The 20533-nt window shown below is 45.5% G+C and overlaps 2 protein-coding genes across 2 annotated transcripts in view; both read left to right on the top strand.

The window, feature by feature from the left end:
* LOC135510840 (sorbin and SH3 domain-containing protein 1-like) overlaps positions 1-20533 on the top strand; it is a 77971-nt gene that overhangs the window by 1682 nt on the left and 55756 nt on the right. The gene's annotated exons all lie outside the window — the stretch shown is intronic.
* LOC135510839 (E3 ubiquitin-protein ligase TRIM35-like) lies at positions 18177-20484 on the top strand. Its single transcript, XM_064932115.1, has one exon. The coding sequence runs from the start codon at positions 18453-18455 to the stop codon at positions 19875-19877; it is 1425 nt and encodes a 474-aa protein (XP_064788187.1). The 5' UTR covers positions 18177-18452; the 3' UTR covers positions 19878-20484.

Here is a 20533-nt window from a genome sequence, read left to right as displayed (position 1 = left end):
TGCCCTGTCCTGCAAGACCAATTTGAGTACTCCTAAAACCTCGAGTCCAGGGGGAATGGTCCGCTCAGGACTGCAGCTGTAAACCGCGCCACAATGTGAGCCAGCACACCTTTCAGACAACCAAGCATACATCAGCACTATATACAATGGAGGGCTGTTGTCTATTGTCTAAGGAACTCTCTCTTTACCAGAAACATTTAACATGAAATACTGATCAACATGCTGAATGGGTGACACATTCTGTAACAGTTGGCGAAGGATCTGCAGTGCTAAGAAACCCCATGTGCTCCGTCGTTTAGAATGAACGCCCCCCCCCCCCCCACATACCGTATTAATGCACTCTCTTTAAACCTTCACGTCTGACCTGTCCTCTTAGTCTTTATCAGGCGTCGCTCAAACATTGGTGCTAACTTTTTTCCATCCAAAACATTTCCTCATGTATGGCCATATTCTGCCTCAGTGTTCCTATGCTGACATGTCCAATGGCACAGGTGCATTGCAAACTCAAATGTCCCCCCATAACATGTGAAAAGCACGCAATTGTATGCACCAACTGCCGTAAGTCGCTCTGGATAAGAGCATCTGATAAACTACTAAAAAGGAAAATGGAAATGTAAGTACACGGAATAGTCATTATTTTGAGAGAATTGTCTATGGCTTGTTGTTTCTGTCTTCCCATGCGGATGATTAACATCTTCTCAGGCTGATGATTAATTATTTGTGTTGAGTGGTAAATATTTGATCAATCCTTTAGAATCATGTTACTTGGACCCCTTTGAAGTGAGAAGAACAACCACGAGACACGAATCAAAACGGAATTTCAGATTTGTCTCAAGAGGTGCTTTATAAGGTTATTTAACATCTTTAGGATCTTATTCAGACGGGAGAATTTTCTATCTAAACCAAAGCCAGTTTATGGTATGCTATAGCTAGACAGGTTTTATTAGTCTCTAAATGCATTTATCCAACTTGCATGTATTTTTTCAGTACAACTGAAAACCAAGGCAGGGTTAAAGCCAGCATATTAATCTAGGAGTTGTTGTCAATTATTATGCATCAAATACCCAAATCAAGAGCTTTTGTTATGTGATATTGCTTGATGGCATATGATTTGTTTACAGATCCTAGACAGTACCAGATAGTGAGTGCATTTGAAAACAACATTCTCATTATTCTAAATAACTGTTGGTTCTCTGGGCAGGCCGGATGTTTCTGCCAGACACACCAGAAAGGTTTCTGTTTCCATTCTGTGTTAATGTTACTGCACGTTGCCTAGCAACCTCCATCCCCCCCTTTTCTCCATCTGCTCCAATTGGCCAAAGTGGATAGTGCTACATGAAGTGTTGTGCTTTGGCTTTTCGAGGTCTGAGCACACAAAGGGAAGCCCACCAATGGAAGTGAGTAAACAAGAAAGTGAATAGAGAATTTATGGTTTGGTGATTGATTTCTTGTCACCCTCTCGCTGGCACTGCAAGCTGTGGTGGAAAAACCAAGGGAAAACAAAACACTTGCTGACAGCTGTTTCGACAAAAGCATCTAGTCTTGCTATATGCCTCACTCTGCACCATGCAGGCGCCGTAGAATATCAAATTAAAATGTAAAAGCCAACCATTTGTTTATTTCTATTTTTTATTTTACCGTTATTTTATCAGGTAAGTTGACTGAGAACACATTCTCATTTACAGAAACGACCTGGGGAATAGTTACAGGGGAGAGAATGAGCCAATTGTATGTACAAAACATTAGGAACACCTGCTCTTTCCATGACAGACTGACCAGAGGAATCCAGGTTCAAATCATGATCCCTTATGGTCACTTGTATGTAGATGAAGGGGAGGACACAGGTTAAGAAGGATTTTTAAGCCTTGAGACAATTGAGACATGGATTGTGTATGTGTGCCATTCAGAAGATGAATGGGCAAGACAAAATATTTAAGTTCCGTTGAAAGGGGTATGGTAGTAGGTGCCAGGTACATTGGTTTGAGCGTGTCAAGAACTGCAATACTGCTGGGTTTTTCACGCTCAACAGTTTCCTGTGTGTATCAAGAATGGTCTACCACCCAAAGGACACCCAGCCAACTTGACACAACTGTGGGAAGCATTGGAGTCAACATGGGCCAGAATCCCCGTGGAACATTTTCGACAGCTTGTAGAGTCCAGGCCCCAACGAGTTGAGGTTGTTCTGAGGGCATTTCACACCGGTTGACCTCCTCCTTCTACGTAGCAACCCCAGCAGCTGTGCAGAGCCCAACTGAGTGATCCGGGACAACAGCATCAATGTAACAGTCTTGCTTCCGTCCCTCTCCTTGTCCTAACCTGGGCTTGAACCAGGGACCCTCTGAACAAGCATCGTTAGCTATCGCACAAAAAAAGCCGGGGTTCTTGCAGGGCAAGGGAAACAACTGCTTCAAGGTCTCAGCGCGAGTGATGTCACCGATTGAAATGCTGCTAGCGCGCACAGCTAACTAGCTAGCCATTTCACACCAGTTACAAATAGTACTGTCGTGATGAAGCTGAGTGCCTGCTTATCCAAGTGAAAGATAAAGCTATCATTCTTGGAGCTGTCAGATAATAGGCTATCAGTGCCCCTTAGTGCTTGTGTCACGGTAAGAGGATAGACAGACATGAGGTGGCACACTTAAAATCGGCAGAAAGAGACATTTTTAGAGACCTGCTTTTGTTACTTTTGTCTAAGTACTTGAAATGACTGGATTGTTGCATTGCTTTTTAATTTTTTAAATTTTTTTTTTTAGATATGTGTAGCTACTGTATCCTATGACAAAATAATCAAGTAGTCAGGTCACACAACCACTCAGGGAGTCATAACAGGTAGGACACTCAACAGTACGTAAGCTTGCACTTCATGTCTGAGTCAAAACACCACCATGAAATTACATTTACATTTAAGGGAAGGAGAAACTTTCAACACTCTCAGGACATAACCTGAAAATTAATCAACACGCACATAAACATGTTAGGGTTCGCCATTGTCTAAGCCAACAAGAATCCACCTTAGATCGTGGCTTGTCCTCTGGCGGTCTTCCAGTTACAGAATGATCGAATCTTATACTCTGTCAGTATGGCATCTCAAATGGCATTTGATCTATATCTATATTGTATGTTTAAAAAAAAAATAATCCCGGTTTCATATTTGTACTGTTTTGTACTTTTTACCAGGTGCCTAACAATAAGTATAATTGTTTATCCTCTCTCTGTCTATGATTCTTGGTGTATTCTCTACCAAGAGCTCTTGGAGGGCAGCCTAGAGTCCTTGTGAGGCAACCGTATCGTCCTTGGTAAACTTTCAGCTCAGTGACATTCTTATTACACTGGCTCTAAAAGCTGAGCTGTCAGTTTGTGCTCAGACTGGCTCTCTAAAAATGTCCATATGAGACATTGTGTCCATGTGATGAGCCAGCGCCTTCCCCAGGACCTTCACACGTGCCAAGCCCACTCTATCCTCAGGCTCTGGTCATTGTCAATGCCCAATAACTGTCAGGGCTTTTCATGGCCATGCTAGCTAGCCGCAGCACCAACAACAACGACCCTCCATTCTCAGAAGCACTAACCTTTCATTAGCCAGGTCAACACACTGGGTGGATGTTTTTTCTCCTGTGAAAAGAGTGACACCTCACTTGTTTTTCACTTTATCTTGTAAGAACTTGTAGGATTATCAGAATACTCCAGTCCAGTAGGTATGTGTTGGCCATATTTTCCTTCTCGACAATTACTTATGGTCTTTCCTGAAACACTAGAAACCCAGAAAACTAGAATGTTTAAAAATTGCATGCATTTCCTTTTATATTGCAGTTGTTTAAAACTGCTAGCCCCTCAACATCCAATGGCTCTTGTGTGGAATATGTAGAACCCTCGGGCTCACAGCCAGTATGGAAACTGTTCATGGAAGAGAGGGGTCCTCACAATTAGAGGACTAAGCTGTTTCTCTGGCCCGGGCCTTTTCGAGCCATGTTTGGAGATGTTTGGTGAGATCCACGCTCAGCACTGGACAGCTTCTTTCCTCTCTGCCATTTGTTGAGAAAGAAAAAGTCAAACTATATTGCGTAACAGCTCCCGCTATTTTTCTCTGGAGTACACCAGACCTAGTAGTGAGAGCTATTTTATATATGAACACAGCTCACTTGAAGTCTCAGAATTAGAGTAGGGATCCCTGGCTGTGTGAGGTTTATCATAGTTCAGCTATTTTTTTTAAGCAAGCAGAAAGCAGTTCTCGAACATGTGGAGCATAAGGGATTGCTACAGCTCACAACCGCTGTTCTCATTCACTGGCAGTGACCCTGAGTTACACGAGTTGAAATTAGACCATTTTACTGAAAGAATATACACTTAGGAAACTGTTTTCCACCATACCAGTATCACATTCCTCTCATTTGTCTTTTTCTTTGGCTTTCTTTGTTTTTACTGGATAGTGTTTACATCTATTCTCATGCTTCTGAGATAGATAGTTGGAAGCTGGAGGGAAGAAAATCACAAAGCACATACGACAGTCAACCATGCAGGTTTGCAGTTCCACGAAGACCATAATTACATTTCAGTATGTCATTGTTATGCATACATGTTGTTAATGAACATAGTGAAATGGATTGACTGACCAATGTACGTTATCAACACAGTAAGAGAGCTTGTGAGTCAAGCCCCAGGGTTGTCCTGTAGCTAATTCCAGACATCTTGTAATGTCCAGTCTATTCTGCATGGACTGGGTTTGGATGGGGGGGGGATGTTTTGATATGATCTGCTGCAGTTGTTGAGTGGGTGCCACATTCCCAGGAGGCATGTGGTGACAAGTCCATCTGGGCACACCTTGTGCTGAAAGCAACCAGAACCCCAGACTCCCTTGTTGGTCTGAGGGTGAAGTCCATACCAGTCCATACCAGTCCATATCACCTCACCCAGTTAGTCTCAGAAGACTGAAGAGAAAGAGATCAAATAGAGGGTCTGTCTAGAGTCGTAGGCTTGTTGACTATCTGAGAGAGCTTCCTACTCCAGGCTTGTTGTTCTGGTTTACAAAGAATCTTGTAAGTAAAGTGTGATCTATAATGTGATGTATAGAGGGAATTTAGTGTGATGTATAGAAGTGAATTAGAGGATGTGTTCTTCCTGTATGTATACATATTACATTCACAGTAAAATGTCTGCCACAAGCAAGTTGTGTTGGACTCCTCAAATATTGCACATGAGTTTGTCACATGACATCTGTCAAGCCTCAGAACAAACAACTTGCTCTGGCATTGAGGTGATCCTTGATTTTGAAGCTGTGCTGAAGGGAAGGCTACATTTCTGTAGCCATCTGTGTTGTGGAGCCTCAGCTGATGCATATCTACAATGAATATGCATTTCTCTGTTAGTCCTGAATCACACATTAGGGAGAGTGAGCTTTCTTTAAAAAAAAATGTACACTTACAGTTGAAGTCAGAGGTTTACATACACTTCGGTAGGAGTCATTACACTCATTTTTCAACCACTCCACAAATGTCTTATTAACCCATTTGGGATGGGGGGCAGTATTTTCACATTTGGATGAAAAGCGTGCCCAGAGTAAACTGCCTGCTACTCAGGCCCAGTTGCTAATATCTGCATATTATTAGTAGTTTTGGATAGAAACCACTCTGAAGTTTCTAAAACTGTTTGAATAATGTTTATGAGTATAACAGAACTCATATGGCAGGTGAAAACCTGAGAAAAATCCAACCAGGAAGTGGGAAATCTGAGGTTTGTAGTTTTTCCACTCATTGCCTATCGAATATACAGTGTCTATGGGGTGATATTGCCCTTCCTAAGGCTTCCACTAGATGTCAAGAGTCTTTAGAATCTTGTTTGATGCTTCTACTGTGAAGGAGGGGGGAATGGGAGCTGAATGAGTCAGAGGTCTGCCAGAGTGGCATGAGGTGGTCACACGCGCTCATGTGAGAGATAGCTCTGTTCCATTACATTTCTACAGACAAAGGAATTCTCCGGTTGGAACACTATTGAAGATTTATACCTTCAAACTCAGTGGCTTTTTGCTTGACATCATGAGAAAATCAAAATAAATCAGCCAAGACCTCAATCCTATAGAACATTTGTGGGCAGAACTGAAAAAAGAGTGTACGAGCAAGGAGGCCTATAAACTTGACTCAGTTATACCAGCTCTGTCAGGAGGAATGGGCCAAAATTCACCCAACTTATTGTGGGAAGCTTGTGGAAGGCTACCCAAAACATTTGACCCAAGTTAAACAATTTAAAGGCAATGCTACCAAAAACAAATTGAGTGTATGTCAAATTCTGACCCACTGGGAATGTGATGAAAGAAATAAAAGCGGTAAGAAATAATTCTCTCTTGTTATTCTGACATTTCACATTATTAAAATAATGTGGTGATCCTAACTGACCTAAGACAGGAACATTTTTACTAGGATTAAATGTCAGGAAGTGTTGAAAACGGAGTTTAAATGTACAGTTGAAGTCAGAAGTATACATACACTTCGGTTGTAGTCATTAAAACTCGTTTTTCAACCACTCCACAAATTTCTTGTTAACAAACTATAGTTTTGGCAAGTCGGTTAGGACATCTACACATGATATCTACGCATGACACATTTTTCCAACAATTGTTTGCAGATGGATTATTTCACTTATAATTCACTGTATCATAATTCCAGCGGGTCAGAAGTTTACATACACTAAGTTGACTGCCTTTAAACAGCTTGGAAAATTCTCCAAAAAGCTTCTGATAGGCTAATTGACATCATTTGAGTCTATTGGAGGTGTACCTGTGGATGTATTTCAAGGCCTACCTTCAAACTCAGTGCCTCTTTGCTTGACATCATGGGAAAATCAAAAGAAATCAGCCAAGACCTCAGAAAAAAATTGTAGACCTCCACAAGTCTGGTTCATCCTTGGGAGCCATTTCCAAACACCTGAAGGTACCACATTTATCTGTACAAACAATAGTACGCAAGTATAAACACCTTGGGACCACGCAGCTGTCATAAAGGTCAGGAAGGAGACACGTTCTGTCTCTTAGAGATGAACGTACTTTGCCGCGAAAAGTGCAAATCAATCCCAGAACAACAGCAAAGGACCTTGTGAAGATGCTGGAGGAAACAGGTACAAAGTATCTATATTCACAGTAAAACAAGTCCTATAGAGATAACCTGAAAGGCCACTCAGCAAGGAAGAAGCCACTGCTCCAAAACTGCCATAAAAAAGCCAGACTACGGTTTGCAACTGCACATGGGGACAAAGATCGTACTTTTTGGAGAAATGTCCTCTGGTCTGATGAAACGAAAATAGAACTGCCATAATGACCATCGTTATGTTTAGAGGAAAAAGGGGGAGGCTTGCAAGCCAAAGAACACCATCCCAACCATGAAGCACGGGGGTGGCAGCGTTATGTTGTGGGGGTCCTTTGCTGCAGGAGAGACTGGTGCACTTCACAAAATAGATGTCATCATGAGGCGGAATATGGATATATTGAAGCAACATCTCAAGACATCAGTCAGGAGTTAAAGCTTGGTCGCAAATGGGTCTTCCAAATGGACAATGACCCCAAGCATACTTCCAACGTTGTGGCAAAATGGCTTAAGGACAACAAAGTCAAGGTATTGGAGTGGCAAACACAAAGCCCTGACCTCAATCCCATAGAAAATTTGTGGGCAGAACTGAAAAAGCACATGCGAGGAAGGAGGCCTACAAACCTGACTTAGTTACACCAGCTCTGTCAGGGGGAATGGGCCAAAATTCACCCAACTTATTGTGGGAAGCTTGTGGAAGGCTACCCAATACTTTTATTCTGAAGGCAAACCGCAAATTCCACTATTGTGCCTAATCCTTATTGTGGCTAGCTTCACAACCCATAACCCGGTCCGGCCGAGCCTCACTAGCCAGATGAAGCTAGCTGGCTGCTTATAACGTTAGATTTGGGCAACAGGGTTAAGTTGCTGACTAGCTATTTATTTTCATGAACTGAAGTTCAATTTCAATAGGCAAACTTACTCACAAGGATTCCTAAATCATTGCTAAGAATAATGAAAATGGCTGCAGATTCCACTGGTCATTGTTTGTAGACTGTTTTGTCCAGCTTTGACAGTGCTATTAAATCTTCTTTGACATACAAAGACCCAAACGGCGTTCCATAGTATGTATGTCGTGAAGCTAATAGCAGTGACGACCAGTCGAGCACCAGACGCCAACATCACCCTGTCACGACTTCCACCGTGGTTAGCTCTCCTGCCTGTTCGGGCGGTGCTCGGCGGTCGTCTTCACTGACCTACTAGCCACTACCGATACCTTTTTCATTTGTCTGTTGGTTTTGTCTGATTGGTTTCACCTGTGTGTATTTTAGTTAATTAGTGTCCTTATATGTAGTAGGTTGTCCCGCCCTTGTTTTGTGCGGGATTGTTTTTGTCTTCATGTCATTTGGTGGAGTACTTGTGGTTTATTCACTGGTCTATTATGATCCTGTGTTGGATTGTTCACCCTGTGTTTTTTTTTATTTTACCTTTATTTTACTAGACAAGTCAGTTAAGAACAAATTCTTATTTTCAATGACGGACTAGGAACAGTGGGTTAACTGCCTGTTCAGGAGCAGAACGACAGATTTTGTACCTTGTCAGCTCGGGGATTTGAACTTGCAACCTTTTGGTTACTAGTCCAATGCTCTAACCACTAGGCTACACTGCCACCCCTTGTTGGGTTGACCGTCGTCTTTTGTGCATCGGAGAATAAACTGTCAAATCACTGAAACCTGCTCTCTGCGCCTGATTCCACCCACCTTGGTACTTTGTTACAGAATCCCGCACCACCATGGAATTAGCAGGAGCAGCCGCGTCTCCTCTCCCATCGATGGAAGAGAGGGTCCTCCATCACACCAGCGTGATTCACAGGATTGGTTCTGCCATGGACCAAATGATGGAGAGGATGGATCGATGGGAGAGGAGTGGCCTTCCCACCTCATCTCCAGCAACCCCTTCTTCAGCACCTCCTGTTCCTGCGACCACATCTGGCTCCGGGGCTCTTCGGCTGACGCTCCCACGGGAGTATGACGGAACGGCGGCTGGGTGCCAGGGTTTCCTCCTTCAACTAGAACTATACCTGGCTACCGTGCGTCCTGCTCCCTCCGGAGAGGAGAGCATGAGCGCCCTCGTCTCCTGCTTGACTGGGCGAGCCCTCGAGTGGGCCAACGCAGTGTGGAATGGTCCGGACTCGGCGAGGGATAATTACCCAGAATTCACCCGCCGATTCAGAGCTGTTTTTGACCATCAACCAGAGGGTCGGGCGGCGGATGAACGGCTGTTCCACCTGCGTCAGGAGACGAGGAGCGTACAGGACTTTGCTCTGGAGTTCAGGACCTTGGCCGCAGGAGCAGGTGCAGGATGGAACGACAGGGCCTTGATCGACCATTTCAGATGCAGTCTCAGGGAGGACGTCCGCAGGGAGCTGGCATGTCGGGACACCACATTCACACTGGCGGAACTCATTGACTTGGCAATCCGTCTCGACAACCTGCTGGCTGCCCGCGGGCGTTCGGATCAGGCCCTGTCGTTTCCACTTCCCAGCCCTCCTGCCCCTATCCCTATTGATTTAGGAGGAGTGTCCATCCTGCACCAGTTCTGGTCGACGAGGGCACACGTCTGACCGATGCTGGAGGAATTCTTCTGGGAGTCGGGAGGGCAGGCGGAGCACTGTTCGATCACCCCAGGTGAGTAAGCACCAGACTCACCCAGAGCTTCCTGTCGGTCATGTGTATGTGTTGACTTCTTTCGCTGGGTTTTTTCCCTCTCTACAGCATAAGGCGCTAGTCGATTCAGGCGCAGCTGGAAATTTCATGGATCGTGGGCTTGCGTTAAGGCTAGGGATTCCCTTGGTGTTGTTAGACCTACCTTTCCCCGTGCACTCCTTAGATAATCGACCATTAGGGTCAGGAGTAATTAGGGAGGCTACGGTGCCGCTGGACATGGTAACGCAGGGTGATCATAAGGAGCAGATTAGTCTGTTCCTTATAGATTCACCTGCGTTTCCAGTGGTGTTGGGGGTTCCCTGGTTAGCTAAACACAACCCGGTGATTTCCTGGCGACAGGGGGCTCTTAGGGGATGGTCAGAGGAGTGTTCAGGTAGGTGTATAGGAGTTGCCGTTGGTGCGACTACAGTGGAGAGTCCAGACCAAGTTTCCACCGTGCGCATTCCCTCTGAATATGCCGATTTGGCTATCGCCTTCAGTAAAAAGAGGGCGACCCAATTACCACCCCATCGCCGATAGGACTGCGTGATAAACCTTCTGGAGAATGCTGCACTTCCTAGAAGTCACGTGTATCATTGTCCCAGGAGGAGACGGTAGCGATGGATACATATGTTGCTGAATCGCTGGGACAGGGGTACATTCGGCCCTCCGCATCACCCGTCTCCTCGAGCTTCTTTTTTGTGAAGAAGAAGGATGGAGGTCTGCGTCCGTGCGTTGATTATAGAGGTCTAAATTCCATCACAGTGGGGTTTAGTTACCCACTACCTCTCATCGCTACGGCGATGGAATCATTTCACGGGGTGCGCTTCTTCACAAAACTGGACCTGAGGAGCGCGTATAATCTGGTGCGTATCCGGAGAGGAGATGAGTGGAAAACCGCATTTAGTACTACATCTGGTCATTATGAGTACCGCGTCATGCCATACGGGTTGAAGAATGCTCCAGCCGTCTTCCAATCCTTCGTAGATGAGATTCTCCGAGACCTGCTCGGGCAGGGAGTGGTCGTGTATATTGATGATATCTTGATCTATTCTGCCACAAGCGCGGCGCATGTGTCTCTGGTGCGTAAGGTACTTGGGCGACTGCTGGAGCATGACCTATATTGCAAGGCGGAGAAATGTGAGTTTTTCAAACAGTCCGTTTCCTTCCTGGGTATCATATTTCCACCTCTGGGGTGGTGATGGAGGATGACCGCGTTACAGCCGTGCGTAATTGGCCGACTCCGACCACGGTGAAAGAAGTGCAGCGGTTTTTAGGGTTTGCCAATTACTACAGGAGGTTTATCCGGGGTTTTGGTCAGGTGGCTGCTCCCATCACCTCACTGCTGAAGGGAGGACCGGTGCGCTTGCGTTGGTCAGCAGAGGCGGGCAGAGCTTTCAGTCATTTGAAGGAGCTGTTCACCAATGCGCCCGTGTTGGCGCATCCAGACCCCTCTTTAGCGTTCATAGTGGAGGTGGATGCGTCCGAGGCTGGGTTTGGAGCCGTGCTGTCCCAGCGCTCGGGCATGCCACCCAAGCTCCGTCCGTGTGCCATCTTTTCGAGCAAGCTCAGCCCAGCAGAGCAAAACTATGATGTGGGGGACCGGGAGTTGTTAGCTGTAGTCAGGGCTCTGAAGGTGTGGTGACATTGGCTTGAGGGGGCTAAACACCCTTTTCTCATCTGGACTGACCATTGTAATCTCGAGTATATCCGGGCAGCTAGGAGACTAAATCCACGTCAGGCTAGATGGGCCATGTTTTTTACCCGGTTCCGGTTTACCCTCTCATACCGGCCAGGCTCCCAAAACACCAAAGCCGACGCTCTGTCCCGCCTCTATGATACAGAGGAGCGGTCCGTTGAGCCAACTCCCATCATTTCACCGTCATGTCTCGTGGCACCGGTGGTATGGGAGGTGGACGCGGAGATAGAGGAGGCCTCACGGTCAGAGCCGGCCCCCCCAAACTGTCCAGTGGGGACTCAGTACGTGCCGAGGGGGGTCCGGGACAAGCTGATCCGGTGGGCTCATACTCTCCCCTCCTCGGGTCATCCGGGCATCGAGAGGACAGTGCGGAGTCTGAGAGGGAGATACTGGTGGCCCACGCTGGCTAAAGACGTGAGATTTTATGTCTCCTCCTGCTCAGTGTGTGCTCAGAGCAAGGCTCCTCGGCACCTGCCTAGAGGGAAATTACAACCCCTCCCCGTTCCACAACGGCCGTGGACACACTTATCGGTGGATTTTCTTACCGACCTTCCCCCGTCCCAGGGAAGTACTACGATCCTGGTCGTTGTGGATCGGTTTTCTAAGTCCTGCCATCTCTTCCCGTTGCCCGGTCTCCCTACGGCCCTGCAGACTGCAGAGACCTTGTTTACCCATGTCTTCCAGCACTATGGGGTACCTGAGGACATCGTTTCTGATCGGGGTCCCCAATTCACGTCCAGAGTGTGGAGGGCGTTTATGGAGAGACTGGGGGTCTCGGTCAGCTTAACCTCAGGTTTTCACCCCGAGAGTAATGGGCAGGTGGAGCGCGTAATCAGGATGTGGGCAGGTTTCTGCGGTCCTATTGCCGGGACCGGCCTGGTGAGTGGGCATGGTATGTTCCTTGGGCTGAACTAGCTCAGAACTCCCTACGCCACTCCTCAACTAACTTGTCCCCTTTTGAGTGTGTGTTAGGTTACCAGCCGGCCCTGGCCCCATGGCATCAGAGCCAGACCGAGGCTCCTGCGGTGGAGGAATGGGTACAGCGCTCCAAGGACACCTGGCAAGCCGTTCAGGACTCACTACGGTTAGCGGGAGAACGGCAGAAGAGGAGCGCTGACCAGCACCGCAGTGAGGCCCCCGTGTTTGCATCTGGGGACAGGGTCTGGCTCTCGATCCGAAACCTGACCCTCCGCCTGCCCTGTCGGAAGCTGGGGCCGCAGTGCGTGGGGCCGTTCAATGTCCTGAGGAGAATAAACGAGGTGTGTTACAGATTACAACTTCCTAGGTATTACCGTATTAACCCCTCGTTTCATGTGTCTCTCCTCAGGCCGGTGGTGGCTGGTCCCCTGCAAGAAGGTGAGGTGCCTGAGGTCCCTCCGCCCCCTCTGGACATCGAGGGTTCCCCGGCGTACACAGTTCGGGGCATTCTGGATTCGAGATGCCGGGTGGGGGGCCTACAGTACCTCGTGGACTGGGAGGGGTACGGTCCGGAGGAGAGATGCTGGGTTCCGGTTGGGGACATTTTGGACCCTTCTCTCCTGATAGATTTCCACCGCCTCCACCCGGATCGCCCAGCACCTCGTCCTCCGGGTCATCCTCGAGGACGCTGGCGGCGCATCAGGGGGGGAGGTACTGTCACGACTTCCGCCAAGGTTGGCTCTCCTGCCTGTTCGGGCAGTGCTCGGCGGTCGTCGTCACCGTCCTACTAGCCACTACCGATCCCTTTTTCATTTGTCTGTTGGTTTTGTCTGATTGGTTTCACCTGTGTGTATTTTAGTTAATTAGTGTCCTTATATGTAGTAGGTTGTCCCGCCCTTGTTTTGTGCGGGATTGTTTTTGTCTTCATGTCATTTGGTGGAGTACTTGTGTTTTATTCTCCGGTCTATTATGATCCTGTGTTGGATTATTCACCCTGTGTGTTGGGTTGACCGTCGTCTTTTGTGCATCGGAGAATAAACTGTCAAATCACTGAAACCTGCTCTCTGCGCCTGATTCCACCCACCTTGGTACATCGTGACACACCCACCACAGAGAGCGGTTGATTGTCAAGGGCAATGAATGCCATTATCTTGGCTTTAATGGATTTCGCCTTTGACTTGGCCTGCTGAAATCTTCTTACTCTTTCAAATGACTGCTCGACTTGTTGACTGCTTCATCCACACAGCTGACATTGTGGGCTAGGTTAGGAATGCTGTATTGCACGTGTAGCGTGAAATGTTACATTATGTCATGTACCTACGTTATATAGGTATGCACAGTAGCGTTGACATCGGTTTTTAACATCAGCGTTAAACTAGACATCGGGCCGATACCGATGTTGTAATTTTTGCTAATATCGGCCGATTCTGATATATCGTGCATCTCTACTAAACAGTCCATGAATTGCACTATAACGGTGACAAACGGTGCACACAAACAGTTAGGGCCTACATAAAGCTGTCCCAACAGCACCACCAAGTCAGAACAGTCGGCTAAATCATGAGGGGAAAATAGACCAAAGTATTAGGGTGAGGCACAGGGATGTAACCCAGACAAAAGAAAGAGGTTAAACCTTGTTACGGGTCAAGACCCGTATTAAGAAGTGCACAACAATGCACGGAACGGGACCCGTAATTACAAGTACACCATACACGCAGCACGAAAGCCGAAACAACAAAGCACAGGTACTCACAAGACCAACGGACAGTGTGAATGGCCCGTCCGGCGCCTTCGCAACTTCAACAGCTGCAACTGGCCTGTCCTACGATGACACGACTTCGGTAGCTGCAACTGGTCCCTGTGGTTGTCCCCGATGCCGGTGTTGTTCAGCTGCCAGTGCAGCACGTCAGGAAGTGGATTCTGTCATGGATTCCCCCGGTCCTGCTGTTCATTCCATGCACCAGTTCTGGAGGTCTATGTCACAGGACTCTAGGCGTCACTGAACTGTCTCATTACACACACCTGATTCCAATTCCCCTGATTAGTAATTGTATATGTGCCCTCTGTTCACCACTGTCTTGTCCGTTATTGTTCCCATGGTCTTGTGAGTACCTGTGCTTTGTTGTTTCGGCTTTCGTGCTGCGTGTATTGTGTACTCGTTATTACGGGTCTCGTCCCATGTATTTATTAAAGGTTTAACCTCGCTCTTTTGTTTGGGTTACATCCCTGTGTTTTTGTATACGTGTTTGTTTTGGGCTTCGTCCCGTGCCTTTCATGGCATGTTGGATTTTTGGGTGGAGTATTAACTCCCTATTACGTATTCCTGCGCCTGTCTCCAATCATTTATACAAGGTGACAGCAGCTCTTTGTGGACTTTGTGCTGTAAAAGAAAGGTGTGGTTGAATTTATTCTGCCTCTGTGTCTTCTTATTGACTCGACCTTTAGGCCAATGTTTCACGTCGCAAGGCATATGAATTAACAGGTTAAAGCGCAAACAACGCCATTATCAATCACAACACAGGTTGTAATGTGGCTTTTTGGGGGGGGGGGACTTTGCTTCCACAGTGATTTCTACCCATGCACTGCTATTGATTAAAGCTAGATGAATGTCTGCAAGATCACATAATGATAGTATTGTACATAACATAACCAAATATTATAGTATGACGTTACTGTAAAAAAACACATTTTTCTCCTACGCTACCAAAACTCAACAAGTTTTTAAGTTGTATTAGTCGGATGTACGTGATGCACATGGTATACACTGTCCAACAAAATGTGTACTGTACTTGCAGGTTCCTGCTTGACAATGCAACAGTAAGAAATAAAATATCATACAAAGTAAATGGCTCAGTAGAACAGAATAAACATGTTAGCAGTATAATATAGGAAGGCAAAATTTATAGTCCAATTTTTACCAATGTATTGGGGAAGGAGGGGTTGAGTCTGGTAGCAGCAGTTGTTTGTCTGTGTGTGTGTGAGAGTGCGTGAGTGCATGTGTTCTAAGTCAGAGAGTAAATGCAGGTCATCAGTCCAGATCAAGTGTTCAGCAGTCTGATGACTTGTACATAGAAACGGAGCCTGTTGGTATCAGACCTAATATCAACATCTTGTGGCTGGGGTGTATGGGGTTCTTGATGATGCTGCGGGCCTTCCTAAGGCACCGTTTTTGAATAGATTTACTGGGCCACCACCCGCTGGAGGGCCTTGCGGTCATGGACGGAGAAATTCAGTGTGCTCCACTAGGCAAAATATACGCTTTGATTGAAACAAAACAGGTATGCTACAGTTTGTTAACACCATCTGCAAAGAAATGTATATAATTCAAAACACTGTACTTTCAAAACACTGTACATAACTCAAGATTTAAATGCACATTCCCATGAATCTGCCTATTTATTGACACAATACAACATATCATACTCAACCAACAAACAAAAAAACACGACATTGTTCGATCTCATCCTGGACCCGATTTCCCAAAAGCATCTTAAGGCTAAAATCCTTAAGGTCATCATTCGAACCATTGAGACTTAAGATGCTTTAGGGAAACCGGGCCCTGGTCAAAATAGGTTTCAGACACAAAGGCCCATTTCTATACTCTTCCTTGTTTTCTTCGCCAGTCACAATTTCATCCCCCCAAAAAACAATGTTGCCCAAATGAGAGGGCTGCAAGGAAATATCAAAAACAACAAACAAATAAATAGGTAATCAGCAATAATATCATTAGAGATAGAGTAATGGAAAATTAAATGCCAGCAGTTCAATTTCAAAGTATGTACATGATTACTGTACATATTGATTGGTATCTATAAACAGAATTGGTATTAATTACATAATATAAATTACATATTTTCCCCATTTTTAATCACTTCAAGACTCAAAGTACTGTGATGTTTTTGTCTCATGTGAGATTCAAATGCTCAGAAATGCATAAACTATATACACAAAAGAATGTGGACAACCCTTCAAATTAGTGGATTTGGCTATTTCGTTCACAGCCGTTGACAGTTGTATATAAAAAAAAAGAGCACACAATCATTCAATCCTCATAGACAAATATTGGCAGTAGAATGGCCTGTACTGAAGAGCTCAGTGACTTTCAACGTGGCACCGTCATAGGATGCCACTTTTCCAACAAGTCACATCAAATGTCAGCCCTGCCAGAGCTGACCCGGTCAAATGTAACTGCTGTTATTGTGAAGTGGAAACATCGAGGAGCAACAACGGCTCAGCCGTGTAGGCCACACAAGCCCACAGAATGGGACCGCTGAGTGCTGCCAAGTGTAGCGCATAAAAAAATCTCTGTACTCGGTTGCAACACTCACTACCAAGTTCCAAACTGCCTCAAGAAGCAACTTCAGCACAATAACTGTTAGTCTAGAGCTTCATGAAATGAGTTTCCATGGCCAAGCAGGTGGAAGAATGTTACATATGCCTCTAGGAAGAGGGAACACAACACCTTGCTACAACTCAACTACCCGTGGAGTGAAAGAGGTATGGGACTGTAGGTGCGAGTAAGGATGACAAAGGCAGAGAGTGGTACCGCATGGGGAAAAGGGGCTGGGCAGAACCAAAGCAAAGAATTTCAAAGCCCCCCTCTCCTACCTTACCTGCCTACCCACTACTTACTTAACTTAGCACCACCCAGTGCGCTAACCAAAATACAGGGGGTGGTCCACCCAGGTCTTAACTAGTGTGCATAGACAGTGATTACTACAGGTTATGTATGCCCGCAGGCCTCTTGCCTAGGCACTACCAAGGTGCCTTCCCTTTCCCCCCTGGGAACAAATGAAACAGAATAATACAACTGTAATTAAACAATTTCAAGAATCAAAACACAGTTCTATTGGCACATAAATGCCTCAAATCAGCAGCTACAAAAATATTTAAAACCTGTCTCTGAGCAAAAACCAACATAGGACATATGTCCATCGCTTTCCTAACAACAACCAACACAGGTGCTCACCCTCATCTCTCTTCTCTCGGCAATCATCTGTCGTCTGAGCAATAGAACACTGGCTTATATAGCTTCAGAAGGAGTTGGTAATTGAAGACAGCTGTTCCTGACGAGAGGGTGGGGTCAGTTCCAATTAGCAATGGCCGACCAATCAGCTGCTTAGGGGAATTCAGGAAGCCATCCTGAAACACACACACATACATACAAATACATAAACCACAACACAGAAACTGGGGAACGTAACAAAGAACTTGACTGGCCTGCACAGAGCCCTGACCTCAACCCCATCGAACACCTTTGAGATTAATTGGAATGCCGATTACGAGCCAGGCCTAATCGCCCAACATCAGTGCCCAACCTCACTAATGCTCTTATGTTTGAATGGAAGCAAGTTCCCGCAGCAATGTTCCAACATCTAGTGGAAGGACTTCCCAGAAGAGTGGAGGCTGTTATAGAAGCAAAGGGGGGACAAACTCCATATTAATGCCTATGATTTTGGAATGAGATGTTCGACAAGCATGGTAGCTAAGGAATTATTAGCAACGTTACCTGCTTAGCTATGCTATTTTAAATCTCTTAAAAAGCACTTGAACGCAATCATGTTGTATAAATGACTTCACCAAATGGGAAATACGAGATTCCAAAGAGCATTTGAAGGCAGCATATGACTGCCATTGATGACATATTTTTAATGGTATACCATGATATTGTAGTGGCAACCTTATGTTGTGTAATTGTAAATTGGAGCTGGAGTTTTGTTAATGTCCTGTATTGAAGAGAGAGCTTGTTCTATTTCTGCAATTTTATAACACACACACACGTACACACACGTGAGATGTATGCAGACTCCTACTTTGCAGAGAGCTCCACCCCTGTATTATCTGTCAACCAGGAATTAGTATAGTTCACAACGGAACCACACTGTAGCATGTAGCTATTCAGTAATGCTCGCAACATTCGGTCTAAATTATCTATGGACTTATAATTGTTGGAAATAATCAACATTCAAATAACCATTGAAGATGGTTGAAGAAACAGCATAATCTACTATACATTGTGATTTCCAAGTTCGACAGACCTCACTGCTGTAAGTTTTCAAAAGTGAAAGTAAACCTCAATTCCAGAAGCCATCACAGAAGAGAGACGGTGGTGGTGAGATAATGGCATCTAAACCTTCCCTCCCAGAGGAGGATCTCTGCTGTACTGTGTGCTGTGACATCTTCAGGGATCCCGTTTTCCTGTCATGTACCCACAGCGTCTGCAAAGCCTGTCTGAAGGAATTCTGGAAACAGAAGGGATCTCGAGAATGTCCAATTTGCCGGAAAAGATTGTCAATGGATAACCCCCCATGTAACCTAGCTTTAAAGAACCTGTGTGATGCCTACTTACACGAGAAAGGTCAGAGATATTCAGCAGGGCCAGATGTGCATTGCAGTCTGCACAGTGAGAAACTCAAACTGTTCTGTCTGGATGATAAGCAGTCAATTTGTGTAGTGTGCCGGGATTCAAAGAACCATAAAAAGCATGACTGCATCCCCATAGATGAAGCTGCACTGGATCATAAGGAGGAAGTTAAGTTGGCACTGAAGCCCCTAAAATATATGCTGGAGGTCTTAAATGAAGTTAAACTGACCTGTGATCAAACAGCAGAGCACATTAAGACACAGGCCCAGCACACAGAGAAGCAGATTAAGGAGGAGTTTGGGAAGCTTCACCAGTTTCTACAGGATGAAGATGAAGCCAGGATTGCTGCACTGAGGAAGGAAGAGAAGCAAAAGAGTCAGACAATGACAAAAAAGATTGAAGAGATGAGCAGGGAGATATCATCACTTTCGGACACAATCAGAGCCATAGAGAAAGAGCTGGGAGCCGACGATATCTCATTCCTGCAGAACTTCAAGGCCACAGTCAAAAAAGCAAAGTGCACCCTGTCAAATCCGGAGAAGGTTTCAGGATCACTGATCCACGTGGCAAAGTACCTAGGCAACCTGCAGTTCAGAGTCTGGGAGAAGATGCAGGAAATAGTTCAATACACTCCTGTGATTCTGGACCCCAACACTGCCCATCCGCATCTCATCCTGTCCGAGGATCTGATGAGTGTGACATACACCAAAGACGCACGGCAGCTTCCTGATAACCCAGAGAGGTATGATGACCTCTTTGTGGTCCTGGGCTCTAAGGGCTTCAACTCGGGGACACATAGTTGGGACATTGAGGTTGGAGGAAATAAAGCCTGGGCTCTGGGTGTAGCTTTAGAGTCTGTCCAGAGGAAGCAAACGATTGGCTTTAGACATGGGTCCTCTGGTGTGCAGTGTAAAGATGGGGAATATACTACCCATTCCTTATCGGACGAATGTACTCCATCCACTCCCCTCAAAGTGAGAAAGCCCCAGAGAATCAGAATGCAGCTGAACTGGAAAAAGGGAGAGCTTTCAGTTGTTGACCCAGTTGATAACACAGAACTTCATAGATTCACACATCCTTTCAAAGAGAGAGTTTTTCCATACATGTCTACTTTACGTTTTAATCCTCTGAGGATCTTGCCAGGGAAGGTCTCTATATCAATTGGTTCCGCCTCTGTCTAAACCAGGTGTTAACATGCTGTAAATGAGTCAGTAAAATATCATCTTATTCGGTAATGGACAGCACTTATAGCTACTTAAGTCTTTGTGAATACAGACCTTGATATTATAGTTTTTTCTACATGAGTGTGTTTTTTTTAAAGGTGGGGGACATGGGTTGATGGTAGGCCTGTCAAATCATTGAATTTTAAAGGGAAAGCATCAAGTATCATTATCCCATGGGGAAATGTGGGACTTAAGAATGCTATAGCATCCAGAGACCCAATAGCTGAAGAAATACGAACAACATCATGATTTACCTCCGGTAAGGGTGGGGTCCTGCTAGTGTATATATGTTGCATTACTTTTGCCGTTATCGGTGGGGATTTACATTAGCTGTGTGTTATAGGACATACATTGTAGATTTGACATCATGACATTGTGACAGTGTGAGGCATTGTTCAAGCCTAATTGACCTATTCACAGTAATACCTATGTTATGCTGGTATTAATATTACCTTTAATAGTTTTTTATTCATTATTTACTTCTTATATATATAACAAATCTGTCCATACTTTGTTTAGCACCTGATGTTTGTGTCCCAATAAACAGTGACTTCCTAAAGAATTTAAATAATAAACAGAGCTCTGTGTTTTCATTATCTTACAGGAGGCAGTAA

The sequence above is a fragment of the Oncorhynchus masou genome, chromosome 23, assembly GCF_036934945.1.
Source record: "Oncorhynchus masou masou isolate Uvic2021 chromosome 23, UVic_Omas_1.1, whole genome shotgun sequence".
Classification (NCBI taxonomy): domain Eukaryota; kingdom Metazoa; phylum Chordata; class Actinopteri; order Salmoniformes; family Salmonidae; genus Oncorhynchus; species Oncorhynchus masou.
Note: the sequence above shows the minus strand (reverse complement) of the source record. Positions and strands in the feature narration are given on the sequence as shown.

What these genes read in the sequence shown, in the direction of transcription:
- LOC135510839 (XM_064932115.1), top strand. Translation starts at nt 18,453, where the DNA reads ATGGCATCTAAACCTTCCCTCCCAGAGGAGGATCTCTGCTGTACTGTG.